We start from the raw sequence: 16821 nt of genomic DNA, 5'->3' as shown, positions 1-16821 counted from the left end.
TCCACAAATAACAAGTGCTGGAGGGGGTGTGGAGAAAAGGGAACCCTCCTACACTGTTGGTGGGAATGTAGACTGGTACAGCTACTATGGAGAACAGTTTGGAGATACCTTAGAAATCTATACATAGAACTTCCATATGACCCCGCAATCCCACTCTTGGGCATCTATCCGGACAAAACTCTCCTTAAAAGAGACACGTGCACCCGCATGTTCATTGCAGCACTATTCACAATAGCCAAGACATGGAAACAACCCAAATGTCCATCAACAGAGGATTGGATTCGGAAGAGGTGGTATATATACACAATGGAATACTACTCAGCCATAAAAAAGAATGACATAATGCCATTTGCAGCAACATGGATGGAGCTAGAGACTCTCATACTGAGTGAAATGAGTCAGAAAGACAAAGACAAATACCATATGATATCACTTATAACTGGAATCTAATATCCACCACAAATGAACATCTCCTTAGAAAAGAAAATCATGGACTTGGAGAATAGACTTGTGGCTGCCTGATGGGAGGGGGAGGGAGTGGGAGGGATCGGGAGCTTGGGCTTATCAGACACAACTTAGAATAGATTTACAAGGAGATCCTGCTGAATAGCATTGAGAACTTTGTCTAGATACTCATGTTGCAACAGAACAAAGGGTGGGGAAAAAATGTAATTGTAATGTATACATGTAAGGATAACCTGACCCCCTTGCTGTACAGTGGGAAAATAAAAAAAAATAAAAAATAAAAAGAGAAAAACTTCTGCCCCCTGGCTTCCTGACCACATATGTTCAGGAACAAAAATGAGGACCTTAGAGATATTACTGACTGTAACTGTCACCACCCCCCCTTCCACTTAGGCCAGTTTCCAGAAGTTTCTAGGTATGGAAGGTAAATGGGAGTGGATATTGAAACACCATGCCCACTCAGTTGCTTAATTGTCTTGCTTTTGTAAACACAGTTTTCCTGGCCCCCCTCACACCTCACTGCATGGTTTCCTTCTCTTAGAGTTGGGCTGTTACTCTGCTTAGGTCAAGTGGTTATCTGTTTGCTGTGTGATGTCATAGCTCCACTCATCTGCTTGAGGCAGGAATTGATGGTGGCCCTTCTGATATTGCAGGGAAGGTATGCCTCTTCTTACTATGGAAGCTAGTGCCTTTCTTTCCTTTTTTTTTTAACATTATCACTGTTTTTAAGTTGAGGTATAGTTGATGTACGATGTTACTAAATTTCAGGTGTACAACATATGACTCACAATTTTAGAGGTCACATTCCATTTATAGTTATTATAAAATATTAGCTATATTCCCTGCCTTGAATAATACATCCTTATAACTTATTTATTTATTTTGTCTTTTCTAGGGCCACATCTGTGGCATATGGAGGTTCCCAGGCTAGGGGTCTAATTGGAGCTGTAGCCACCGGCCTACGCCACAGCCACGGCTGTGCTGGAGCCAAGCTCCATCTGTCTGCGACCTACGCCACATCCACGGCTGTGCTGGAGCCAAGCCCCGTCTGTCTGCGGCCTACACCACAGCTCATGGCAATGCGGGATCCTTAACCCACTGATCAAGGCCAGGAATCGAACCCGAAACCTCATGGTTCCTAGTCGGATTTGTTAACCACCGAGCCACAACGGGAACTCCGATTATTTATTTTATACATAAGAGTTTGTATCTCTTAATCTCTACTCCCATCTTGCTCCTTCCCTTTCCCCACTGGTAGCTACTAGTTCTGTATTATCTGTGAGTCTGTATCTTTTTTTGTTCTATTCACTAGTGTGTTGTATATTTTAGATTCCACATATAAGTGATATCATATAGTATTTGTCTTTCTTTATCTGACTTTCACTAAGCATAATGCCCTCCAAGTCCATCCATGTTGTTACAAATGGCATTATTTCATTCTTTTTTTATGGCCAAATAATATTCCATTGTGTATATGTACTGCAACTTCTTTATCCATTCCTGTGTTGGTGGACTCATGTTGCTCCTATATCTTGGCTATTGTAAATAATTGGAAGCTGATTTCTTGTGAGCCACTGTGCTTGACCCTAGTGATCAGCTGACTGGGCTCTAAGCTCAGTTTGCACCCAGCCTCATAGGCACAGTGTAGGAGATACCAGAGCAGGGAGGAGAGGAGCCCCTCTTTTCACTTCTTTGGCCCCAAAGTGGATAGTATGATAAGTAGCTCCCAAATATGTAAATATGTCCTAATTACAGCAGGGGACTGTGCTGCCCAAAAATATTAGAGTGGACATGGACGGTGATCTCCCAGACCACTCTATCTCAGCACATAAAGTTTTAACTTAAAACTTTCTGAGCACCTACAGTGCAAAGCACAGTGCTTAGGGCCCTAAGGGTTAATAAAGAAAGAATGAGAGGGAGGGAACAAAGAAGGAAAGACGAACATAATTTCTGACATAAGAAGCTCATTACTCATTACCATAATTACTGTATTATTATTATTGTTGTTATTTTTAGTGCTTGAAAAAAAATCCCCCCTGTAGCATCCTCATCCTCTTCTCTGTTCCTAGCAGTCCTGGGAAAGCCACTTTCTGACTTCCCAAGTTTTCTAAATTACTGTCAACCTGTTGGCAACATTCTCTTCCCAACATTCTCTGGGGCTCAAAAACTATAAGATGAGCCAGTGGTTTTCCCTCAAAGTTCTTAATACTTTATGCCTCTTTCTCCCTGAAATTCAGGAAATACTTTGCTCTTCACTTCATTCCCATGGGGGGTTTGGTAAAAACGTGAGGAAGCTGGGCTTAGAGTAACAGCTAGAATTGAATTCCTTGCTAGCAGAGTGGCCTGAGGTGTTTCCTAACCTACCCCAGAATGTTTCCTTTTTTTTCAGGGCTGCAACCATGGGATATGGAAGTTCCCAGACTAAGGGTCAAATTGGAGCTGCAGCCGCCAGCCTACGCCACAGACACAACAACTTGGGATCCGAGCCACATCTGTGACCTACACCATAGCTCACAGCAATGCTGGATCTTTAACCCACTGAGCAAGAACAGGGATCAAATCCACATCCTCATGGATACTAGTCAGATTCATTACTGCTGAGCCATAATGGGAACTCCTAGAATGTTTCTTTTTTATCAGTGGAAGGGGAAGAGATAGCAATGCCTCTTATGTCAGGTTCTTGTGCAGATGACAGCAATGATGATACATTTGATAGAGGAGGAGCTCTAATCTGCCTGCTCTACCTTAGAGAGACTGAATTATCACCCATGAATTCAGTGGGCGCTGCTGTGGACTCAGCCTCTTTGAGATTCTGCTAGGAATTGGGTGGGAGATGGATGGGCAAGTTCCCCTCCGGGCCCTGCTGTTGGGGCAGTTCTACTGCTTGCTGCTGGATAAAGCCATGGGGCACTTAGCCGTGCTGGTTGCGGCTGGGCGCATGGGACTCAGCACAGGGAACCATGGGTGTGAAATTTCCAGAACAACATCAGGGCAAGGCTTCAGGCCAGCAGGAATCGGTCTGGCAAGGCTCTCAGCTTCCAACCTCAGAGCTGAGTCCATGCAGGAGGTATACCCAGATCCCAGCCCCATCCTCCTCCCTTCTAAGAACAAGGCATTTGTTTAACCTTTAGAAGAAATGCAATATAAACATGTTCAGCTGCAAGCTCTCGGGTACTCCTAGGTTAGGAGTCACATCTCTTAAACATGATGGAAAAACTAATCAAAGACTGGAGAGTAGATATTTGTGACATAAAACCAACAGCTAGTATCCAGAATGTAATACCAATCAGTTCCAGTAAGAAAAAGACAACCCTGGAGTTCCTGCTGTGGCACAGTGGGTTCAGAATCCAACTGTAGCAGCTCGGGTCACTGTGGAGGTGCAGGTTCCATCCCCAGCCTGGCGCAGTGCATTAAAGATCCAGTGTTGCAGCAGCTGTGGCGTAGGTCACATCTGTGCTCAGGTTCAATCCCTGGTCCAGGAACTTCCATGCACCACAGGTGCAGCCAAAAAAAAAAAAAAAAAGAAAGAAAAGGCAACTCAGGAAAAAGACAGGACACTAATAAGCAGTTAAAAGGTGAGAAGCCTCAAAAGTTCCCATTGTGGCCCAGCAGGTTATGAACCTTACTAGCATCCGTGAGGACACAGGTTCAATCCTTAGCCTTGCTTAGTGGGTTAAAGATCCAGCATTGCCATGAGCTGTGGTGTAGGTTGAAGATGTGGCTTGGATCTGGCATTGCTATGGCATAGGCTGGCAGCTCTAGCCTGGGAACTTCCATATGCCTGCAAGCACAGCCCTAAAAAACAAAAACAAACAAACAAACAAAAAAGGTGAGAAATCTCAAAAAGTTAATAAGCACAAGCAGAGATACTCAGCCTCACTAGTGAGTGAGACAGTGCAAATTAAAACAGTGTAAAATGCAATGTTATAGCCCTCAGATTGGCAAATGCTTAAACATATGGTAGCATAAATGCTGGCCAGGCTGTGGGAAATGGAGCACTTATACATTGTTTGGAGGGTTGTAAAACAGAGAGCAATTCAGAAAGACTTAGTTAAACTGGAGGTGCACTTAACTCTTGGATCCAAGTCCATTGCTTCGTATAAGCCCCAGGTAAGCTCTTATATGTACTAGAAGAGAAGCACAGAGATGTTCAAGCATCATCACCGCAGCATAGTTTGTATAGTTTGCAGCAGGAGAAAATCGGGAACAAAGCACATGGCCAGTAGTAGGGGAATGGGTGAGGTCATACAATCATTTAATGGCATCTCTGTAGAGTTAGGAGTTAGGTTGAATGACCTCCATGTAGATGTACCATTATGGTACAAAAAAGATTATGTAGGATATGGCATGTGTTATTTGAATAAAAACATGCATTAAATTCATGTATGGTTATAATTATACAATTAAGTGCTTCATTAATAACAACATGCATCAAAAGGATACATTCCAGCTTTGGGACAATGGTTGGTAGTGGGGGGGCAGGGAGGGAGGAGAAGCGGGATAGTGGGTAGGAAGAGCTTTAGCTGTGTTGTGTTTCTTCACATAAAGGGCTCAACTACATATGGTCAAATGTGAAGACATGAAACCTGGGTAGTGGGAACACAGGGGTCATTATTTTTTATGGCTGCAACATGTCTTGCATAAAATAAGAACTCTGCTTGTGATTGTGTCCCCACTTGGTCCCATTATCCAGGGGGAAGGGCTTAGCATGGTTGTTTCTCCTGGGAGTGAAGCTCTGGAGAAGGGCAAGAAGAGGCCCTTGTCCAATGACATGCGGGGCCCTGAGCAACCTGTTCTGCAGTTTTCCCAACCCCCTTGGTTTCCCTCCTTCCTGTGGTGCTTGGGGTCTGTGCGGGCTGGGCTGCTGACCCCACAGGCCACAGGTGTCAGTGCAACACAGAAGAGATGTTGAAAATCCCAGCCAGTCACTTAGTCCTTACAAATGAGATCCTCTAAATGAGTGTTAACTTGAATTTTGCTTGGTGGAGGTGAGGGCTCCCTATCCTGTTTCTTCATCCAGAGCCTCTCCTTTGCCTAGGATTTAGTTTTGCTTTGTCAGGTGACATGCAGTACGATCAGGCAGTAATGTGTGAGGTTGTTTATTTGCCTCTGTTTGTTTTAGCTCACGGATGTGTACAGTTCGTCACCAGCTCTGAGCCGTTATTTTACTTCAGTTGAAATCATGGACTTCAGGTAAGAATGTGGAGAGGTACTTGTTGGTCTCTCTCTGGAAAGCGACACCCATCACTAGTTACCAAAAAGGACTTCCCAAAAGGACTAGTTATGAGGGCACCCACAGTAGGTAGAACCATAGTGTCTGTGCTGGGAGGGTCTTTGGAGGCCAACTAGCTCCCTGCCCTTATTTGACAAAGGAGAAAAAAGAAACCCCGATTAATTATATGACTCAACAAGGTCACAGGGAATAGACCCATTTTCCAGCAGATGCTCAAATAAGCTAAGAGAAGAGATAGAAATAGATCCCAAGGAGTTCCCACTGTGGTGCAGTGGTATTGGCAGCCTCTTGGGAGTGCTGGGAGGCAGGTTCGATCCTGGGCCTGATCCGGCACAGTGGGTTGAGGATCTGGTTAAGTTGCTTAAGTCACAGCTGCAGCTTGGATTTGATCCCTGGCCCGGGAACTTCATATGCCTTGGGGTTGCTAAAAAAGAAAAAAAAAAAAAGATCTTAGATAGTAATGTGATATATATGTTATAATCTATATATTGATTTCTGCTTTGAGGAACACAAATAATATGTAGGTCCATGCTCCTCGTATAATATTAAAAATAAACATACACACCACAGGAAAAATCACCGTCTGCCTTCCTCTGCCCCTCTGTCCTTGGACATTTTGTGAATTCCATACACAGAGTGAATTCCAGTCCTTCCTTTCTATAAAATGAGCAACCGTCAGCGTTTGTGTGATTTCTTCTACATATGCATTTGCTATATATACTTTATGGACTATATATGTGTAGCATATACACACATTTTTTTCTTTTTTCATTTCTTCCCAATCTTTAATGTTTTTGTCTGCAGACATTTAGATAAAAGCAAGTATATGTGTAGAAGAGTCATTTTATTATCCTTGTATGTTGTTAGGTGTCGGAGTCATTTGATAATCCTTTTGTATTATTGGGACAAGATTTACACAGCAAAGCTTTATTATCCACTCTTCTTCCTAAGACTTCCCCGGAACATGACCATCAATTTTATATTGAGGTTCCTCCTCTCAAACCATAAATTTCCTAAACCAGGGAGGGGAAGCATGTAAAGCAGTGGTACACAGAGGCCTAGGACCAAAGGGACCTGGCGTCTGAAAACATACAGTAGCAGGTTGCTTTGGCAACAACACCATTCCTCCTTCTTTATGGACACCCAATGTGCATGCTACCTATGGTAACATCTTCGACTTTGCTCATTTGAATCATAAATTACTGGTATTAAAATGCCAGTAGAAAAGGGAGAAATGCCTAATCAGACTCCTCTGTGCACTTGCCCTAACTTACAATTCAGAGTTGAGAGAAGAAATACTGCTTAGAGCAGGAAGAGTCCTTCTTAGCCCATATTATGGGTCTAGAGGAGGTGGGATTGCATAATGGGTTGGGATAGACACGGGGGAAAACACATCAGAAAACTGAGTAAAACAAAATCTGAAGACAATATTAGAGAATCTATTTTTAAAAGTTTTTTGAAAGAAAAACCCTGTGGTTTTAGGATTTGGGGATAAAGAAATTCTGGCTGGGATATATTTTTGCTTCATTTTTTTTTTTAAGTCCAGGCAGAGTTTCAACAATGTTGAATTGAGAAACAAAAGCCATTGCTTCCAAAAGGTGGCTGCTGCATGTGGGCAGATGGGCTCCTGTCCGTGGTGGATCCGACCTCAGTCCTGGACCCACCAGCAGGAACTTGAGAAAATGTTCTTGGGTTCATCAGCTGCTGGACCGTCTCCAGTAGTGGGCAGCTTAGGCAAAGCCCACAGGGTTCTCCACTTCCCTGAAAATCCCTCCTCTTACCTCAAAATTAAGCCTTATGTCAGTTCCCCAGTGACCTGAAGGGACTAGGAGGGGCTGGCCAGGCTGGGTTAGGCACCGCAACCCTTTTATTCAGCTTCTTGCCTGATCTTCTGAAAGTCAACCTCTGGTCCTTTCCCTTAGCCAAGCCCAGCCTTTGCCTGTGGGAATGCGGGGTGGCTGCTTGTCGAGATGTTGACCATCATTAGAGATAATTAGAAGGTGGAGCACAGGCAACAAGCAATGACACCTGCAAACCAGGGTGGCTGGCTTAAAGTTTGAAAGCACGATTTCCCCCCTGCCAGTGGTGCATCCTTGAACTTGCGAGTTTCTCCAGAGACCTGACTGTACATCATTCATTTGAACCACAGGGTCTGGCACACTTGACTTTAACAGCTTTGTAAATTCAACTGTCAGCTGCCTTAGAGCATTGGCTTATGTGACCTCTGGCCACAAGAGGGAGCACTTTGCCTGTCGTTGGCAGGAACAGTATTCTGATTCGCTAGTGGGCTTGGCTTGTCTGCAAAACTTGCCTTTGGGTGAAAGTCTCAGATGTGGCCACTCTTAATTATTTGATGGCTAACTTTTAAATCTGGACCTCCTCGAACCAGAGGATAACTGGGAGAAATCTAAATGTTGAAGTAGCATTTAATGAGCTGTATAAGCTATCATTAGCTGAGGCTAGCTCTGTGCTTATTTTTATTTTAGAAACAGGGAAAAGCATATTCTAGGAAAATGGAAATTCCCTTTCTTTAGGTCCCCTTACTGAGAGTTGCAAAACCATGGGAAGTGGAAATGGGACAGAGAAAGTTTCTCACTTTGGGGACAATGGGAGGTATGATTTGCTGCTGGAACTCAGAGCCATCTGTGGGAGTTGAGGACTCTGCATGCAGTGAAAGGCAGGGAGCTCTGGGCACTACTGTGAAAATTTTGTAAGTTAAGTAATGAACTAGTTAAACTGGGTCATTCTGATTTGCACTTGGTGGGGGCACAGAGAGGGTGTGGTGTGTAAACAGGGCTTCCCTGGCTGTCTCAGGGGTAAAGCCTGGTGGTGGACAGTCCTTGGATCCTCCTTGACAGTAGCCGAGTGGTGGACTCCTGGGGACTCCTGGGGGATGGGTTCTAGGTGGAAGATGGAGGTTAGGATCATCTCAACTTGGTGTGATGGATGTTTTGAGAGGGGTCTTCTAGGGCTGAACACTCTTTGCTCATTTTTACTGCGAGAGCCTGCAGAGCTAAGAATGTGTTATTGCTAAAGTCAATTTCCTGAGTTTTGGTGTGATTCTGTGCTATGTTTAACTCTGGTTTGCCTTTCAGTGGTGAAAATGCCACAATAACCTACCACCTGCAGTTTAGGGTTCCATCGGAAGACCACAGTTTTATGAAGTATATGATGAGTGAGGAGCTGGTGCTGGGCGTTCTGCAACAGGATCTCCATGATCAGAACATGTCTGGTTGTGAGGCTCTGGGGCTTGATCCAGCATCCCTCTTGCTCTATGGTAAGTCAAGTGCATTCAGAAGGCAGAGCTGTGACCATAAAGGAGTTAACCAGATGGACAGGTGGCGCACTTTGATTTCCATGCAGGTGATGTTCCACTCTCTGTGAAGGTCACCCAGACCCTGCCCTCCACGAGCAGACAGAGCAGCTGGAGAAAAAGGTCACGGAAAAAAAAAAAAAAAAAACTTATAAAGATGAGGGTTTCTTGGTTGTAGTTCGCCCACATCTAACCCCATAGCCCACGTCACAATATCCTTAGAAACCTGCATGAAAACACTGTGGTTTCACAAGAGAAGCAGGTGCTGAATAATTCGTAATAAATAATAGAGTTAAATTGTTGAAAGAAGATCCAGTATGGAGAGTCTATCTCTTTTTCTGTTGAAGGCCACTGAGTCCAGCCGGGTATTAACAGAGGGACAGAAAAAGGCAAATTCATCTCTTTCCTTAGAAGAGTATCATCATTATCATCAATTTCCTCATCTAGTTTTAAAACTAAGAATGGGATGAGGAAATGGAAATGTTACTTAAAAAGCAAAGAAGACACCCCCCCCCCCGCACGCTGATCAGAATCCTACAACCCTGGAAAAACCTGTCAGAAAGGAAGGTGGGAAGGCGAAATAACCACCAGCCTTCAAGACCTCGTTCCCTCACGTCTGCACTGCACTTTGGCCTTATGCCCCATGCTTCTCACTTCCCACTTCTGATTCCTCACTTGGAGATGTTTTTGGCTCTTGTTTAGCCCATACCACCAGCAGTCTTGAGTAATTTCTCACCCACAGTCCATCAGAAACACTCTCCGCACATCAGAAGAAGTAAGTCTTAATTGAATGAATGAAAAGGCAAATGAGAAGGAGATGTGGTTAGTGGCAGGAACGGGGCTGGCAGCTGTGGGTCAGAAGAGCAGAACAGGTTATAAAGCACACACATCCCCACACGGTGTGAGAAGAGGCGATTTTGATGATGACACTTATTCTTGGGGGCAGGAGCTAGAAGTGGACTAATCTCAGCCTGGGAGGGCAGAGACTTAGGTAAAGCAGTTCTTTTTTTTTTTAAACAATTATTTTTTAAAATTTATTTTTTATTATAGATGATTTACAGTGTTCGGTCAATTTCTGCTGTATAGCAAATTGACCCAGTCATACATATGTATATATAAATTCTGTTTCTCACATTATCCTCTATCATGTTCTATCACAAGTGATTGGATATAGTTCCCTGTGCGGTACAGCAGGACCTCATTGATTCTATTCTAAATGTAATAGTTTGCATCTACTAATCCCAAACTCCCAGTCCATCCCACTCCCTCCCCCTCAGCAACTGCAAGTCTGCTCTCCATGTCTGTGAGTCTGTTTCTGTTCTGTAAATAGGTTCATCTATGACATATTTTAGATTCCACATATAAGTGATATCATGTGGTATTTGTCTTTCTCTTTCTGACCTACTTCACTTAATATGAGAATCTCTAGTTGCATCCATGTTGATGCAAATGGCATTATTTCATTCTTTTTTATGGCTGAGTAGTATTCCATTATACATATATGTACCACATCTCTATAATCCATTCATCTGTCGGTGGACATTTGGGTTGTTTCCATGTCTTGGCTATTGTGAATAGTGCTGTGATGAATATAGGGGTGCATGTAAAGGCAGTTCTTAATGCTCTCTTTTTGCCAAATGAATAAAAGGAGCGACATTCAGAGGGCCAAATTTCACCTCACTGGGAATGTCTCATAATAGTTTCCTCACAGTGCATCTAAGTGAAGTGAAGTGTGCCTGTGGACCAAGCAGATAGCATACTGTGTGGAGTGAAGAGGTTCTTCCCCCTCTACAGGGATTTTTAAGAGGAGGGAAATAAAGAAGAAAGAGAGAGAGGGAGGCAGGCAGGAAGAAAGGGGAAGAAGGGAAGGACAAGTCCTTCAGCCCTCTCCCGTGTACAGAAGAGAGAGGGGGGAGGCCCATCTTGCCTGAGATGCCTGTGGCCGCCGAGGCTGTGTTGTGACTGGCCATGATGTCCTGAGCCTCCTCTCTAAGACTGTGGTCATCAGCAATTTCCAGATGGAGGAGAGGGAGTAGGAGGAGGGTTATGAGGCTGGGAGGTTCACAGAGTACGATGCAGGGCAGGTTGATTGTGCTGCCTCCAGGTAGACCTGGAGCTGCACCTCAGACTCTGCCTGGGCCCCCGGGATGCCACTAGGGGCGCCCACTCCTCCAGATACACTTCCTCTGGGGAGGGGGGTTCCTCTGACCCACACCTGCGTTGTAGGGCATGGGCAGTGTCTGATATTTTCAGGAGGATGGGTGTCAGTCCACTCTCAAATGGAAAGGTAGACAGTGACCATTTGGGAAGGGAGGTAGGAAGAAGAGACACAGAGAAAAGGCAGAGGGAGGGAGGAGACACAGGACCCCTGGGAGGGACCATTGAGGCAGGGTTCCAAGGCCAGTTCCCTGTGTTCACAGGCACTGTGAACTTGGCAGGTTACTCCCCACCCCCTTGATAAGCTGAGCAGTTAGTTTCCCAGAAAAATAGTGTTCTATATCATCAAAGAGCAAAAATTCTTAACATTGTCTGGTTCATGTTCCCTTACAAAATTTGGAGCAAGCCATGCACCTTTCTTCTCAGGAAAAAATGCCCACACTCCTCCTCTACACAGAATTTTGCAATTTCTGGGGTTCCATGGATTCCCAGAGCCAGTCTGTGCTTCCTTTGGGGGTCCTGTGTGTGTGTGTGTGTCTTAGAGCCAGAACCTTGAACTAGCTGCTAATTTGGATTTCTAGGGGATTTGGGGTGTATTTCTCATTCTCTAATTTGGAAATACAATGACTCTTTGACCTAACTGGAGGCATATTTTTATACAAGTAAAAACTTCCCTTAGGATTATAGTCATAAGGGAATTTTTCATTTTTTATTTATATTTTTATATTTTAAATTTAGATTCTTTTAATATTTTATATGAATTTATAAAATTTTAAGTTTATAATTATATTTGATTAACAGACAACACTGTGTAAATTTAAGGGAACAGCATAATGACCTGACACAGAGATTGCAAAATGATTATCATAATAAATGTGGTTAGCATCCATCATCATCACCTCAGATAGTTACAAAACTTTGGGTTTTTTTCCCTTGTTATGATAACTTTGAGATCTACTCTCTTGGCAACTTTCAAAGGTACCACACAACAGTGTTAACTGTAGTTGCCAAGCTGGGTACATCCCAGGACCTATTCATAACAGGAAGGTTGTGCCTTTTGCCCACCTTCACTCAATTCTTCCTTCTCCACACCTGTCTCTGGCAACCACCAACCCAACCTCTTTTTCTATGTTTTTTTTTTTTTTTTTTTTTGAGATTCCACATGTGAGTGAGATCCTGCTGTGTTTGTCTTTCTCTATCTGACTTGTTTCATTTAGCGTAATGACCTCCAGGTTAAGGGAATCTTTTTTTTTCCCAATCACATTTTTTTAAGTGACTTTTATTTTTTTCTATTATTGTTGGTTTACAGTGTTCTGTCAATTTTATACAGTACAGCAAAGTGACCGAGTCACACATACATATATACAATTTTTTTCTCATATTATCCTTCATCATGCTCATCACAAGTGACTAGGTATAGTTCCCAGTACTATATAGCAGGATCTCATGGCTTATCCTTTTTTCCTTTTTTTTTTTTTTTTTGCTTATTAGGGCCGCACCTGCAGTATATGAAAGTTCCCAGTCTAGGGGTCCAGTTGGAGCTGCAGCTGCCAGCCTACAGCACAACCACAGCAACGCCAGATCCTGAGCCTCATCTACAACCTGCACCACAGCTCATGGATACTTAACCCATTGAGTGAGGCCAGGGATCGAACTTGAATCCTCATGGATATTAGTCTGGCTTGTAACCTGCTGAGCCACAGAGAGAACTCCAGGGGAGTCTTTTTTTTTTGTCTTTTTGCTATTTCTTGGGCTGCTCCCGCGACATATGGAGGTTCCCAGGCTAGGGGTCCAATCGGAGCTGTAGCCACCAGCCTACTCCAGAGCCACAGCAACGCGGGGTCCAAGCTGCATCTGCAACCTACACCACAGCTCAAGGCAATGCCGGATCGTTAACCCACTGAGCAAGGGCAGGGACCGAACCCGCAACCTCATGGTTCCTAGTCGGATTCGTTAACCACTACGCCACGACAGGAACTCCAGGGAGTCTTTTTTTAATGGATCAAGCTCTCTTCTTCTGTCTTTGATCTTTGCTTTGTGGAGGGTGGCACCCAGGAATAAGGAGGGGAAATCTGTTTTACAATATGAAACAACTGCATGAGTTATTTTGGACACAGGGGTTATTTTGTGCCGTTTTCTCAAGTGTGAAGGAGTTGGCCAGTAGACCGAGTAAGGAACAAAAGCAAAATCTGATCAATGTGAGAGAAGAGGAAAAAGCTGCAGGCAGTGAGAAGAGTGAACCTTGTTTGTACAACTTTGGGGTGAATTGATGGTCTGGCTGCTGGCAGAGAGACCAGTGTGTCCAGCCTGCCCTTGAAAGGCCTTTGTGGCGTATCAAGGGAAACCATTTAGGTGGTTTCTAGATTCCCCAGAAAATGCAGAGTTTAGCCAAAGAGCACTAGTTCTCAACCTAGGGGTATTTGGCAAAGTCCAGAGACACTTTCGTTGTCACAATGGGAGTGTATGTTGGATACTAGCATCTAGTAGGAAGAGTTAGGGAGTCTTCTAAACCTCTTACAAAGCACAGGACAGCTTCCAACAACAGAGAATTATCCAGCCCCAAACATCAAGCCCTAGAACCCCATTGTGGATCATGTGGGCTCTCTATGTCCCTCTCTTTAGTCCTTACAAGGCTACTTGCCCCTTAGGCCAGCTCCACACCTCTCCGCTTATCAGAATTTCTCACTGTATATTGTGCTTGTATTAAAAAATTAAAAATTGGAATTCCCTGGTGGCTCAGTGAATTAAGGATCCAGTGATGTTACTGTTGTGGCTGTGGTTACCACTGTGCTGTGGGTTCAATCCCTGGCCTGGGAACTTGCACATGCCATGAGTGTGCCCCCCCGACAAAAAAGCCCTAAAAATTTAAAGGTACTTTTATGGTTAGATTATGAAAAAGGGATGAACATTAAAATGTCCTCCGCATCCAAAAGGCCTCATCAAAATATTATTTATCAAGAATTGCACCAAAGCAAATGAGCAAACAATGTGTTATTTACCTTTTGAAGTTTTCAGAGGTGTGTGTGTGTGTTGCCTGAAGAAAACTTCCTTTGTTAGGAATTTACAAATATTCCAGTTTTACATACGAGGTTATAATCAAACTCCATGAAATGGAATAAAATAGAAACATAAACGTTTAAGATGATCATGATTTTTTTTTTAAAATGGTGACTTTTGTTTGAATTTTATTTCAGAATGAAGCTGTAGAGGCTGATCTGTGTCTGAAAGCAGCACTCCACTGAACTTTGGGATGAAGAGGATTCATTCCATTTTATAGAAAAGATCCTGTGAATTAACGTAGAAGGAGTTGCAGTGACTGAGGGGTGGAGATGGTCCTTTTTCTCCTGATTCTGCACAGTTATGGAGTCTGGCTTTACATCCAGGAAAATAGCACCCCAGCGCTGCCCCAGCTGGGTCCAGATGGGACCAGGATGACTGACAGGGTGGCGGGAGGTCATTCCAGTGCAAGGTCACTGCTGTTCCTGAAGTACTAGTTGCCTCCACCCACACGTGCACACTTTCTCTTTAGCGGAGGGGTGGCCTTTCACGCGGGATTCCTCCAACCTGAGCCTTGGAGAGAGAACTGGGGGAGGCAGGCGAGAGGCAAGGCGGAGTTGAGCCAATGGCTCACTGAAGTCCTCCCACTCCCCTCTCTCCCACCTTTAGCTTTGATCTACCTCTGAGCAGGGCTGTGAGGAAGAGGTCAGCACCTCCAGATGTGATTCTGTGTCTGCTCCCATGACCTGTAGCTGAAGGGCTCAGCAAAGCAGCCTTCCGCTCACCACTCAATGTTACTGCATTGTGTAGAGCTACAGCAATGAGAAGTGTGATTCTTCACCATTTCCCTTCTCTTCATTGCTCCCGTGACTCCTGAGCACCCCTTTTGGGTCCCGTGAGTTTGGAGCACACCACTGTCATTTTGGGTAGTAATTTATATTTTCACCATCTTCCATGAGAAACATTAAGACTGCTCAGCATCTGCTGTGGATAGTGCATGTTCATTGGCTCTTTGCTGTCCAGGGTTACTAGCCTTCCCATAGGACTCAGTGTCTTCAATGGTATATCTCACTGAAGATGGTTGTGAAACAGAAAGAATCACTCTCAGAAATAAACTACTGGAAGTTTAATGCCAGATCCTTTGAGGAGGGTGGGAATAAGGGTCGCTGCATTGGTGGGCCACAGATAGCGTGTTGTCTGTCTTGAAGGAACAGAGTGTCTTTTTGGGGACATTGCTTTGCTGGAAATTTTCCAGGAGAGTTTTGTGATCATGTAATGAGACGTTCTTAGCGTTGATGTCTCGGTTAAATTGGCCTTGGGTGGACATCAGGATGGGGGCCTCTGTGTCCAGGGATGTACGCATCTTGGGCTAGATCTGCCTTGAGCTCTTTATGACCCAGAACTCTGAATAATGTGAATTTGCTTCCTTGTTTAACTAGAAGATACATTTATTGTAACTCGGTGTCTCATTTTGAGGATAGTTCCTCAAACTAGTGAAACAGGTGAATTTCCCTTCTTCCTTTTTAGTTTTTACATGTCAAACATAAACCCCCGTGCGTTTGTATTTTAGAAAATAATGAAGAACATCATTGGAGAAGGATTTAAAATATTGACAATAAATTATTTTTGCCTCTGTGTTGTCATGTTGACCTTTGCTCTGTAGGGTTGACTCTCCAAGGCCAGGGTTTGGGCGGGCATTTTCTTGCAGTAATGGTATTGGTAGTGACATTTTCATTTCCCGGAGGGGAGGCTTCCTCTTCTGAGTGAATTAAGATTGAACTGGGATGGGCTGGGTCCTCCTCTCCCTGTTCTGTTCTAGGGAAAGCAGGAGGGCCTTCTCTCCTCTCCCCTCCTCCCACTCCCTGGGCCCTGCAGGTGGGGCCTGGTGTCTGAAGGGCCTGGGGCTGAAAGGAAGGGCTGCTTCCTGTCTGGAGGTGGGACTGGGTTGGGTTCTGATCTTTTCTCCTTCAGAAACCACCGAAATGCAAGCATCTTGTCTTGGGTCTCAATCACTTGCAAGTCCTGGAGAGGCTTGTCCACAGGTTGGACTGTTCCACCAAAATAGTGTGGAAAGAACCAAATTTGTGACTAGAGCATTTTGAGATGTTTGGGGAAATGGCATCTGTATGTATACACTGTTCTGCTATAGGAGATGAATTGATTGGCCGTCACACATCTTCATGACAAGCATAACGCCTGGTGTATAATAAGGTTTCAACAAATACCTGTGAAATCCCTGAAGGATTTGGGAAGAAAAACTGGTCCTTTCTGGAAGTCACTTACATACAGGCAGAAAGGAGACAGCCAGACCCTCCCATTGCTGAGAAAAATTCTAGCCAGTTGTCCAAATCTTTTCTGCCTTTCAACTTAACTTCGTTCTGCAGATGTTTTAATGATGTGTTTGGCAAAGGGCTGCAGAAGATACCTATGAGGACAATAATAAGGAAAAAAGCTTATAGTCGTATTAGGGAATTGGGCTCTGCACAGATGAAACAGGAAACAGCAGGAAAAAAATAGCCTGGTGATAAAAAAACAAAGTCAAACTGTCAGTCTGTGTGGTGGTTAGAGAAAAGGGTGAAAAGCGTTATTTAATTGGAGAAAGTTTTGCCTAGGAAGTAAGAGCTGAACCCTGAAGCAGTGATGGGATTTGAATAAA

The 16821-nt window shown here is 44.1% G+C and overlaps 1 protein-coding gene across 1 annotated transcript in view; it reads left to right on the top strand.

The window, feature by feature from the left end:
- Positions 1 to 15798, top strand: part of C1H3orf52 (chromosome 1 C3orf52 homolog) — a 39070-nt gene extending 23272 nt beyond the window's left edge. The window contains exons 4-6 of the mRNA XM_047792684.1: positions 5588 to 5658; positions 8794 to 8975; positions 14363 to 15798. Coding sequence (XP_047648640.1) covers positions 5588 to 5658; positions 8794 to 8975; positions 14363 to 14367 — 258 coding nt within the window. The 3' untranslated portion in view covers positions 14368 to 15798. The remainder of the gene's footprint in view (positions 1 to 5587; positions 5659 to 8793; positions 8976 to 14362) is intronic.
- Positions 15799 to 16821: the final 1023 nt, after the last annotated feature.

This window comes from Phacochoerus africanus, chromosome 1, assembly GCF_016906955.1.
Source record: "Phacochoerus africanus isolate WHEZ1 chromosome 1, ROS_Pafr_v1, whole genome shotgun sequence".
Classification (NCBI taxonomy): Eukaryota; Metazoa; Chordata; class Mammalia; order Artiodactyla; family Suidae; genus Phacochoerus; species Phacochoerus africanus.
The sequence above is the reverse complement of the archived record's forward strand: the minus strand, read 5'-3'. Positions and strand labels throughout refer to the sequence as shown.